At 36.9% G+C, this 12,794-nt stretch overlaps 1 protein-coding gene across 5 annotated transcripts in view; it reads left to right on the top strand.

Moving 5' to 3' along the window:
• The window catches only part of ARMC3 (armadillo repeat containing 3), a 73,071-nt gene that overhangs the window by 24,482 nt on the left and 35,795 nt on the right, over window positions 1–12,794 (top strand). For 4 of the 5 annotated variants that reach the window (XM_076331686.1, XM_076331687.1, XM_076331688.1 and 1 more), the window contains 5 exons: window positions 2,772–2,897; window positions 4,673–4,741; window positions 5,074–5,249; window positions 6,580–6,774; window positions 7,572–7,755. In XM_076331686.1, the coding sequence (XP_076187801.1) occupies window positions 2,772–2,897; window positions 4,673–4,741; window positions 5,074–5,249; window positions 6,580–6,774; window positions 7,572–7,755 (750 nt within the window). The remainder of the gene's footprint in view (window positions 1–2,771; window positions 2,898–4,672; window positions 4,742–5,073; window positions 5,250–6,579; window positions 6,775–7,571; window positions 7,756–12,794) is intronic. The other variant, XM_076331690.1, reaches the window with a different exon arrangement.

Genomic DNA, 12,794 nt, shown 5'->3' on the forward strand with positions numbered 1-12,794 from the left:
CATATGAAGGGGTTCGACCCGCTTTGGAAGTGATTGGTACTGAAGCACAGCTCCTCCTGGCACCCCGACTGCCGGTGCTGGGCTGGATGTTCAAAGGGAGGGTCCCCTGTACACATCATGCAACTGATGCTACGTGGAGTAAGTGGGTCGCACTGATCACACAATGGGCTCGAATAGGAAACCCCAGTCGCCCAGGAATCTTGGAAGTGATCATGGACTGGCCAGAAGGTAAAGATTTTGGAATATCGCCAGACAAGGAGGTGACATGCTGAAGAGGCCCCACTGTATAATAAACTACCAGAAAATGAGAAACAATATGCCCTGTTCACTGATGGGTCCTGTCGTGTTGTAGGAAAGCATCGGAGGTGGAGGGCTGCTGTGTGGAGTCCTATACGACAAGTTGCAGAAACTGCTGAAGGAGTAGGTGAATCGAGTCAGTTTGCAGAGGTGAAAGACATCCAGCTGGCTTTAGACATTGCTGACTGAGAAAAATGGCCAGTGCTTTATCTCTGTACTGACTCATGGATGGTGGCAAATGCCCTGTGGGGGTGGTTGCAGCAATGGAAGTGGAGGAACTGGCAGTGCAGAGGTAAACCCATCTGGGCTGCCGCATTATGGCAAGATATTGCTGCCCAGGTAAAGAACCTGGTTGTAAAAGTCCGTCACGTAGAAGCTCACATACTCGAGTCGGGCCACTGAAGAACATCAAAACAACCAGCAGGTGGATCAGGCTGCTAAGATTGAAGTGGCTCAGGTGGATCTGGACTGGCAGCATAAGGGTGAATTATTTATAGCTTGGTGGGCTCGTGACACCTCAGGCCGTCAAGGAAGAGATGCAACATACAGATGGGCTCGTGATTGAGGGGTGGACTTGACCATGGACACTATTGCACAGGTTATCCATGAATGTGAAACATGTGCTGCAATCAAACAAGCCAAGTGGTTAAAGCCCCTCTGGTTTGGAGGATGATGGCTGAAATAGAAATATGGGGAGGCCTGGCAGATTGATTCTATCACACTCCTGCAAACCCACCAAGGCAAGCGCCACGTGCTTACAATGGTGGAAGCAACCGCCACTGAGACTACACTGAGAGCAGTGGGTGCTGGGATGTTCAAACATTGGGATACACATTTAGCAAAGGCCACCTGGTTAGTCAACACGAGGGGATCTGCCAATCAAGCTGGCCCTGCCCAGTCAAAACTTTTACATGCTGTAGAAGGGGATAAAGTCCCTGCAGTGCACATAAAAAATATGCTGGGGAAGACAGCCTGGGTTATTCCTGCCTCGGGCAAAGGCAAACCCATCCGTGGGATTGCTTTTGCTCAAGGACCTGGGTGCATTTGGTGGGTAATGCGGGAGGATGGGGAAGTCCGATGTATACCTCAAGGGGATTTGATTTTGGGTGAAAACAGCCAATGAACTGAATTGTATGATGTTAATTGCTATATAACATTGTATATCATCACTTCTGTGGTGGCTATATGCCATATCAATGGTATTACAGTAAAAATCACCCAGATTAATGAAGAATGAACTTCGATGATGTTCATTGCAAACAGTGGTGATGCAGTGGTGCATCATGCAAAATGCATTGGTGATGGAACCAGAACTGGCTTCAGCACACAACAATCCAACACCACACACCATCTCTCCTGCCCTGAAGGACTGTTATGACAGACGGACCCCAAAGTCATGGACTAAATGAACTCAACGGACATTTTATAGGGATGGCCCATAGGCTAAAGGAATGATATCTGTGTGTATATATCAAAATACAGGAAAAGTGGTGGTGATTAATTGGGATATATTGGAAAGTGTAGGACCTGGGCATGATGTAAATGGTATAGAGTAAGTGGTGGATACTGTCCTGGTTTTGGCTGGGATAGAGTTAATTTTCTTCCTAGTAGCTGGTACAGTGCTGTGTTTTGGATTTAATATGAGAACAATGTTGATTGATAACACACTGATGTTTTAGTTGTTGCTAGGTAGTGCTTACACTAGTCAAGGACTTTTCAGCTTCCCATGCTCTACCGACTGAGAAGGCTGGAGGTGCACAAGAAGCTGGGAGGGGGCACAGCCGGGACAGCTGACCCAAACTGGCCACAGGGACATTCCATACCATGTGACATCATGCTCAGTACATAAACTGGGGGGAGTTGGCCGGGGGGCAGCGATGGCTGCTCAGGGACAGGCTGGGCATTGGTCAGTGGGTGGTGAACAATTGCATTGTGCATCACTTGTTTTGTATATTCTTTTATCATTATTATTATTATTTTATTTTCTCTTCCTTTTCTGTCCTATTAAACTGTCTTTATCTCAACCCACGGGTTTTACTTTTTTTTTCCGATTCTCTCCCCCGTCCCAGGGGAGAGGTGAGTGAGTGGCTGTGTGATACTTAGTTGCCAATTGGGGTTAAACCACAACAAAAATAAAATGAGGTTCTTAATGATATCATTCACCTGTACTTCGCTAAATAACAAGCTGTTCTTTGTACTACCACTGCAGTGTCCAAAAAATGAGTTGGGCGTCCAATAGACAGAAGCATCCTTTGCTTTACAAATGTGAATTAATTCTAGATACTATTAATCCTTTATACTATTTGACACATGTTTATTTGGGGTATAGATTAGACGATCTCCCAAGGTCCTGTCCAGGCCTTTGTTCTTTGATTCTACAGTCCAATAAAAGATTGGTAGCTGTTGTACTTTGTTACATTAGAACTGTGAGTTTGTTGCATTTTTACAGAACTTTTAACCTAATTACTCTTCAGGTGATGAAAACAAAGTGACACTTCTTGGTCTTGGAGCAGTGGAACATCTGTATAAACTCATCTCACATGAAGATCCAATTGTACGCAGAAATGCCATCATGGTATTTGGCATCATGGCTTCTAATCGTAAGAGTCTCAATTTTCTAATATTTTTCAATGTGTATGAGTGTGGTCATCAAAGCAATAGGTGGCCCATGTGAAAAAATCCTGTATTAATGGCCCAGAATAAAGGAACAAATGCAGCTATAGTGAACTCCAGTGATTTTGAAAAAAAATACGAGAGAAGTTAATTTTCCTCCAACCCTTATTTTTGTTTTGACAGGGCCAAATTGAAACAGATTAATACTGGAATTATGTCTATCAGGGAAAGCCTGACTACATAAGAGGCCCACCAATGTAGACATGACACACTTTCTCTTTTACAAAAGTTGGAAGAGAAGGATAAAGTAGTATTTATCATCTACAGAAAATGCTATGGTTAAATACCAGCTGTTACTTGAGGCACTAGTGAAACTACAGTGATAAGGGAGGAAACGTGTTTAATTAAAGTAGCTAACTCAAGTATTGATGGCAAAAAAAGCCCTGAACTATCAAGCATTGGCATGCATATTTACCCAGCTTCTTTGGCAGGTCAGTGCTGCTATAAATGTTTTGTTACCTGTATCTGAGCTAGTGAAATTCAAGCAGTCTTGAGTATCTCTCAGAGACATTGCATTCACAGCAAGGTAGTGTATCTACTGTAGCCATACCATTATTAAATGATTAACGACAGTATATGCAAATTTTCTTGTACCTTTTTATAAGGTGAGAATGAATGTATTACATCCATGCTGGGTGGCTGAGTGCCAAATGATCAAGCTGCAGTGAGTGGTATGTAGACATACCTGAAGATGAAAGAATAAGTGACATAAGGTTGAGTTTCAGTGGCTGTTATTTTTACATTGCTTTATAAACCTACATCTAATTAATACAATTAATCAGGTTTTCTTTTGGTAGATGTTCTACCCAGTTGTCTTCTGTGGCGATATCCTAACCACTATTTAAGTCTTTTCATCAACTGCTACCTGCTTTTCACGTTGCATTGGACCTTACGGTCTTTACCTTACTTTCAACTCGGCATTAGCATATAGTCATTCCCTTCAGACCTTGGCTTCCAACGCTGCTGCACAGACGTGGATTTGAATGACTAAAGATCTTCAATTTATATTCACATCTTGACTGGTTTTTTTTCTTTAAAAGTATATTCAGCTCGTACCTTTTTTCTTACATTTCAACACTGTAAGTGTGGATAGTAACAACACAGCCCTGTAAGATCACATGAAGTCTGTCTCAAAGAATGTTTTTTGGTTATTCTATCCAGTGGTTGTGGTTTTGCTAGTTTGCCATTGACAACAATAAAAATGCATTCTGAAAGTCTTTACTGTGTTTTTACTAAGACCTATATAATTCATGTTTTCAATTTGCAATGTGGGCTGTGTTAGCATAAAATTAGAAAGTGATTGCTTGAAAATTAAATAATGGAAGGATTTATTTTAGTTTGATAATTTTAACCACAAATAATTTTAACTATTGGGGTATGACTTCTTTGACAACTAAAACTGTGAAATATTTAATCAGAACCTGCTAGATGCAAGTATTTTGAATAAAGTTTCAATGAAGTATTGAGGAACTTCGTATATATCAAGTATCAAAGAATGTCATCTGGTACTTGAAAATCTCCTGTATGTTTTCTGGGCCCATTATGGTCTTGGTATAACTTCTGTTGTGCATCATTCTCAGTCAGATCTTTTTGTCACTCAGGGAGTAACCATAAGTACGTTTCCCTTGGAGCAGAATCTGTTTCTTTACTCAGCCAAGATTGCCAAACGAAAGACTTCATATTTGTATTTATTTCATTGTAGATGATGTCAAGAAGTTACTGAGGGAACTGGATGTCACAAATTCACTTATATCACAGCTGGCACCAGAAGGTAGCTTGCAGTATTCGTTCCTTGTGCAAAAATACACTCAGAAATAATTTATGATTGCCATTTGATTGGACAATTTAATAAAATCTTCCTTGTAACTTATGATTTGTCATGCTACATGTTAAATAGGTAATTGCTTTTATAGGAGTAGCTCTGTTACTTGCTGAGTAGTGTTTTATGTTGTACAGATGGAGCAACATGTTTATGGAGATGTCAGGTATGATTAACAGCTATTGTTAATATTGACTTCAAATAATATTTTAAACCACTGGATTAGTGAACATATACTGTGCTGAATAAAACTTGATCAAAATATTTCTTTTTTTTCCCCATAGAAGATGTAGTTATCCATGAATTTGCTACTCTGTGTCTAGCACATATGGCTGTTGAATATACTACTAAAGTACAAATATTTGAGCAAGGTGGATTAGAACCACTTATCAGACTGCTAGGTAGCCCTGATCCTGATGTTAAGAAGAATTCAGTTGAATGTATCTACCTCCTGGTGCAGGTAAAGTTTGTTGTTGTTGTTTTAAATTACAGAGGCAGATAAGCAGTCTCCCCCCTACCCCTGCCATCCTCTGTGGGGATAAGAAGTTTAAAATACTTGGTTCCTTTACTCTCCAGTGTTCATCAATGTATTTGAAAACATTACACCCAAGTCCTTGATTGTTACACTAGTTATGAATATAGCTGATTTGACTCTAATTCTGTTGAACTTAATGCAATTATCTGTGCTGTACAGCAATGTAAGTGAGATCAGAATCAGATTCAGATTTTTTTTAATTAAATATGCATTTGTTTTCTTAGTTGGAAAATGTTAATCTCGGTAATGAGAGTTATAACCTGTCTATCCAAAACATTGAAATAATCCTGTAAATTAAAGAACTAGCAATTGCATTGTGTCTTGTTTTGGCCAGCAAGTCCATAGTCACAATTTCGAACATCTTTTTAATGATAGGTGAATGCTGTCAACAGCTACTTTCCATACTGGGAGGAATAGATTTGTTATTGGCTACTTTCGCACTCAGCACTAATGTCATCCATATGCTGCTTAGCAAAAGAATGGTGCATTTGTATGGCAGTTCTCTTCCATGGCTTAAGCGAATCAATTCAATAATGAATTCAGTTTATAACTCTATCTCTTTTGGGGCATCAGAGCATGTCTATTCAGAATCGCATTTTACTCTTTCTCCTTTTTTACTATCTCGCTGTCTTTGTTGCAGGGTATATCTGGATAACTGCACCTGGTGCTTGCTTATATTGATAAGGATAATTGCATGCTGCACATGTGCAATAAGCTATTTAAAAGCAAATTGTAATTTATTTATTTATTTTCTATTTTAATATAATCTACTACTGTCTTTTTATTAAGCTGCATATACACTGTTTAAAGTTGAAATTTTAAATTGTCATTTTATAATTACTAAAACAAAAGAAGATATAACCAGGCAACCACAGTAGAGTGTGAAAACTATTTTCCCCCCACTGCGGTAAACAAAAATCATTAAACTAAATTTTAAAAACTTTCTCAAAGAAATATGTATGTTGAGACAAACATGGCAAAAACAAGAGTAAATAGGCTTCCTTAGACAGGACTAGACTCTGTAGTTTGCACTTCAGTCATGCAAAAAAAAATGGGAATTTAAGGTTGCTGGGGCTTGATGATATTCAGTTTGATTCTTAGCTAAAAAGAAATCTTCAGAGGTGGAAGTTCTGGAATATTGACTCATTTTTGTACGTTTGAAATCAGATTTTTGGTGTTCTTTCTGTAAAGTCGGGAATTGATGTACTGTTATATTCTCTATCGCTAACATTCTTTGTTGAATATTTTACTGCAGGATTTTCAAAGCCGTGCTGCAGTTCGTGCACTGAATGTAATTCCACCCTTGCTGGAACTACTGAAATCTGAATACCCAGTTATTCAGTTGTTAGCCCTTAAAACCTTAGAAGTAATTAGCAAAGACAGAGAAACCAGGATAATATTGGGAGAAAATAAAGGATTAGATTGTCTTCTGAAGATACTGGAAACCAATGTACAGTTTACTTGCCTTAAAAGATTTTTGTTCTTGCTGCTAATGTTTGTATGACTAATGAGAAATATTATTCATGTTATGGAAGTGTGGTAAAAGAAGAGCGAGCTCCTTACTTGAAGCGAACTATGATAAAAATAGGGTAAGCTAGGATACCTAGCTTACTAAGAAAGGGAGCAAAGGGATTCACCAAAATGTTTATATTTGTTTTATTGCTATTAGTAATACTGTTTTGCATTTACTGTCCATTTCTCGAACTGTTGTAAATATCAGAAAAATTCACCATATGGCTTTTTATACGATGTTTTCCCAAAATTTTTGATTATATGCTAAACACTGGTGCTGGTTCCTAGTTCAAACACTGATCTTTTTTTCTGAATTTACTTTGATATCAATGGCCTTAAATATAATTTCCTACCTTGGAAATTTCATTGTTTATGTTATTATGAGACTCACTTTAGTGCTTCTTGAGTTCAGATGTCACCATGGGAAATATAATGCATAGAGAAATTTGTGGAGTTTTTGAAATTTTAAGATGACAGGTCCTTTCTGAATACCTGCCTAACCCACTTTGATATAAATGAGAGATTTTGGGGGGGTTTATTGTTTTTGTTAAATTTTGTTGCATCCTAAGGCACATCAAAGAAATTATACAAAAAATATGAGTACGAAAAGATGTACTTTGCAGTATAAATAAACTGTCCAAAAGAAAGTTATGACAATTATCCTACAAAGTTAAAAGCCAAAGATATTTTAATCCTGATTTGAAGGTTATTTGTTTCGGGTTTTTTCCTTATTAGGAATTCAGCGATCTACATGTGGAAGCTCTTGCCGTGTTGGGAAATTGTCTGGAAGATATGCATACTCTGCAACTGATTCAGCAGACAGGAGGCCTTAAAAAGTTACTTTCATTTGTAGGAGTCTCTGCTGTTCCCGATATTCAGAAGAACGCAGCAAAGGCAATTACCAAAGCAGCTTATGACTGTATGTGACTTTTTAAAAATCCATGCACGTGAATTTGATTATGAAGTAAATTTTCATCCAGAATGAGGCCGTCTTATCTGTTGAGGGTAGTGCTTGTTCTGAGGAAAACACTGGCAAGAATTAATTACAGTGGTGAATCTTGGCAATCAGAGCAGCAATTGGATGCTAGGATATATATATATGAAAATGTTAAGATTTTGCCTCAATTGATTTTTAAATTTAATATATTCTTGCAAAATGCTGTCCTCAAAAAGGAGAATGGAGCTCTGAAAATATGATCTTTATCTTTTGTTTAGTGATGCCAGGTAACTGCCATCTTAAGCCACATCTGCTGGCACTGTTTCTCATTGGTATCAGTTAAGACTTAATCGCAAGCTTACTTCCTTTCGCATACAACTGCTCGTCTAAATGTCAGGCAATTTCAAATACAAATTCCTTTAACAGGGACATGAAAAAAAGCCTTTTAAATGGCTTGTGGATTAATATTCCCAGTGGAGTTAAATAGTTTCATTGTAATCTTTTTATAATTATTCATCCTATAGTTCTTTTCTATACGCTTTTCTTTAATTCACCAAGGAATTCTGAATTAGGCAGAATATGCTCATCACTTTTGCCCACAAGGATGCCCTTTAAATAAATCTACATTTGAAATTCCTTCCATACGTTGGTTTCTGAGTTGCAACATATGCCTAGTAGGGCTATATAACAAAATGCAGTGTAAGAAATAACATACTTCTGTCTATAGAAGATTTCAATTCTGTCAAGGGATTTTGATGACAGTAAGTATGACAGTAGAACTTAAATATTTCATTCATATTTCTATCATCTTGTGGTTCAATCATGGCTTTAATTTATGTGTATTTTACAAATATGTTATCTAATTTAATACATGGCTAAAATAATCTCTCCTTTCTACAGTATTTCAGACTTCCTTTCTTCTCTTTCCATCTTATCTTTCAAATTCTTTTCTCACCTTCCTTGGTTTGATGTCCCGAATATTTGTAATTATTTGGATTGCAAATGATACATGAAAAGAGTGGAATCTACCTTTCCTAGTATTCTGTGGGTTTCTGTATGCTTTTATCATTATCTATTGGAAGCTTTGCAAGTCACTGAAAATTATTTTCATTAATGTTTAGGTATCAAAGGTAGGAAGGGACTTTCTTATGCCAGTATTTTCTTTGTGTATTTTCCTGTATTGTTATTTTATTATGCTACTTAGGACTGTCAGTATAATTTTTATAGTCCTGTGACAGGCTTGTAAGTAATATGCTAAGCAAATTTATATTTGCTCCTACTACTTTCTACTGTGTCTTAGTCCTTTTTTATATTTATTTTCAAACAAGCATAGCCTTCTTTTCCTCCTTCACACCTTTTTCAGTTTTTGTGGCCTAATATTTTAGCATCTGTTAGTAGAAGCATGTCTGAACACAACATTTTTAGAACACAGTGGCAAGAGCTACACATAATATATTACAGTACTGCCTATGATCTTATATCATGGAATGTTACCGTCAGTGAAGATGCATCTTCTTGTCATACTCCTTTACAAATGGAGTCAATGTAGTTTCATTATAAAGGTTTGCTCTCTTCTTCAGCCTGTGACAGTTGGTATGGATGCAGCAAGCTGAGAGAATAGATCAAAAGAAGATTTAAAATATTTGTTTCCAAGCTGTAGAATTTTGGTGACAGCCAGTTAGACAAAGGGCAAGACGTTGTACTGGTGCAGTGGAAAACACAGTCCAGTAAACTTGCTGCTCAATATGGCCCCCAGAAGTATTGAATTTACTTCAGATACATAGAGCTACTGGTCTAAAGTCAGCCTTGCAGTGGAAAGAAAAGTGACATTGGGGCCATTATAAGAAATAGTCCAAGTGCAAAAAGAAAACAGAAGTATTTGCAGTTCTTGTTTGTTTGTTTGGATCCTGGTTGTAAATACACTAAACAGCCTATCCAAACTGCAACACTAATGTATACTGTACTAATACTTGCCTTGATGTAAATCCAATATAATACAACACAGCTCTAAGTTCTTTTATGACTTTTTCATTAAATTTGCAATAGCCATGCAGTAGCCCACATTCTTCAGGTTTGATAATCGTGGTTGCATTTTATGAACATTTCTTGCATACTTGAGAAAAAAAATAACACTTTTCATTGAAATGAAAAACTTCGGCTATGATAGAACACGTATCTATCTGGGTTTTTTTAATCCTGGCAGCTGAGTATACAGCATTTTGAATGATTTTGAAATTATTATTGTTGACAGATGGAATTTAGTTTTGTTTTTTTCATGATAGATGTGATCATAGCAAACAGTTTTGGTTTATGCCCCTTTCAGCCCTTTGAAAAGGGACTCCTGTAACTTTTTTTTGTTGTTATAAGACAGATGTGTCCCTTAAGAGCTATTCTCAATCTCAGAATAAATTACATGGTACAAACACTATATTCAGTTTTAAATAGCATCTTTAGGATGCTGCTCTGTTTAAGTAAATTAAAATTGATCATATTTCTATACATAATCATTATCCTTTTGCCCCTGAAAATTTGTATTGTTCTGTAACATAATTTTGAATTTAAATATTAATTTAGCAATGGTTTTATTTTGTATGCTCAGATTTACAGTAGTGAATTTTACTGTGATTCCCTCCTTGCCCAGCAAATAATGCAGTCATTTCAGAATGCAAAATATAATTTAATGCTATAAATTATTGAATATCTGTGAGTGGATTATCTGGACTGTTGATTAAGGAGGGCCTAACTTACTTTCCCCTGACAATGCCAGACACACCAGCAACAACAAAATGCTATGAAGTGTGTATGGAGAAAGTGATGATCATGCTCACTCGAGTTTGGCCTCTCTCTCCCAAACTTCTGGTTTGAAGCTCTCCCCGTTCCTTACATGTATCTAAATGCAAATCTCTTCAAAAGGGAGCGTACAAAACATGCACTGTAGCCTGATTAACATACGCTTTTTCATAATACAGATTTTTATTTATCTGGGTTATCTCAACTCCAGATCAGTGAGAGGTCATGATATTATTTAACAATAACTTTTTTTCATTTGAAATTGGTATAAATAGTTCCATAAGGTGATGACAGTGAGCTGAATAGGTAATCAGTAGAACTCTGACCATGATTTTCGGGTAAGAAGGGGAAATAGGAAAATATATTGAAAAACAAAAGTTGGCTCATGATGGGGTCAATGCATGAGAAACTGGACAGAAGTGTTTGTACTCCAGACTCTTTTAGTTGGGTGTGCCTGAGTATTTCACTTGGTGTTAAATCAATGTATTCAAATTACTTAGGGGTCAAGAAATTCATCACTGTAAATATGGTGTTGGCACTGACATGAGAAGTGCTTAAGTACAAAGGATGCTTTTCAATTGTACATTCTTTCTTTTCTATAGTAAAAGCCAAAGGAAACAACTCTCATAAACAGAGAGAGGATCAGCAGATAATAATCATCCTTTAAATAGAATTGGCACCTGGATCTTAAAATATTAATAATTTTCATCTATCTGTCTAGCTAGCTAAATATAGGTGCATACTGTTTACTGTAAATTCAAATCTAAAATCTGTTTTTCCACATTATTGATAATGTCTTTATTCCGTTCAAAATATTTTAAATCACTATTTTCACTTATTCAAATGAATATTTTTTTTCCACATAGGCATAAGTTATCTTTAAAATGAAACGCTTACCCATCATCATAACTGCCTTTAATGCAAGAATAATTTTTAAGAAAATTTGTATAATAATAAGTAACTTGCTGTACAAGAACCAAATTACTGAGGTATGAAGAACCTCTAGAGGTCATTATTGGGGATTACGGACTACTTTGGCAAGCAACAGGCCAGCACCATACTTGATTACTTGTCAAAACAGTCTGTAATCCCAATTAAGGCCTTCTCTTGAGAGCTGGCTGATATGCATCAAGGTTGTGGCCAAGGTTCTCCTGATGCTTAAAATCCTCCCTGTTTTATTTGTTGCATCTTTTGCTTTGTGATTTCAATTGTGTATCTCTGATGATGCTAAACATTTAAAATTGAGCTAGAGAAAATGGCTAGCTGTCTCATGAATGTGCATTGAGTCATTTTGCCGTAACTAGATTTTCAGTCAAACTTTCTTTTCATTGGTTTTGTGGACTTCTATTTGTTTACTTTTATTCACTACAGATTCAGTTTTATTTAAAAGAATTATTCCGATATTTTTCTTTCCTTTTAAAATTTTTTATTCGTAAGACAACAGTCCAAATAAGGGAATGATCCCTGAAAGCATTAGTAAGCACTGGTAAAATTTCCAAATGTGTCGAAGTCCTACTGACGTCTCGGTTCCTGAATTTCTTTGATACATTTGAAAATTTTACCATGTAGATATAACTTCAAGCATGTAATTAGTCTGCTTTAAATTATGCATATGGTTAAATGTTTATTGACCGTTGTAACTGTAGAGCTTCTATGCTGTCCAGTGCCTTTCTGGCTGAGAAAGTTTCACTCAGGGCTCTTTCTAACAAACACCTGCACTTCTGATCTCACCCATTTTGGGATGAGTGAGTTTATTAGTATAACTGTCCGATGTCTGTGGATACTTTGTAGACGCTCTGTGTTGTTACTTGTGTAGAGGAAGGGAACATCTATGTCCTTCCTTAGCTGCTGCAGATCATTGCGGTGTAGGTCAGCGGTGAACCCTGTGTCACCAGGCTAAAATATGAAATTGAAATTCTCTGCAAAGTGTGCACTAATGAAGAACTGCAAGCTGTGCAGGATTTAAAATTCAATTTTTAACACCTCTTGCCTTTTTTTGGCTATTGTAGTATGTTAACTGGTACTCCAAGTTCAGTTGTACATTTACTAGTATGTTCTTCAATTTTATGCATTTGGACTTCGTTAGCGTAAACCAAAGTGAGCATGATCCTGAGTAAGTATGATCTGTTGAATTAGAAAAGCTGTTTTCATCAAGCCTGTATGCATTCTGCGGTTTTAAGTCTTATAGAGAACAAACTTTGCATTCTGTTGGGCTATGTTCGTTTAAAGCT

This window comes from Aptenodytes patagonicus, chromosome 2 (genome assembly GCF_965638725.1).
Source record: "Aptenodytes patagonicus chromosome 2, bAptPat1.pri.cur, whole genome shotgun sequence".
In the NCBI taxonomy this organism is placed as follows: domain Eukaryota; kingdom Metazoa; phylum Chordata; class Aves; order Sphenisciformes; family Spheniscidae; genus Aptenodytes; species Aptenodytes patagonicus.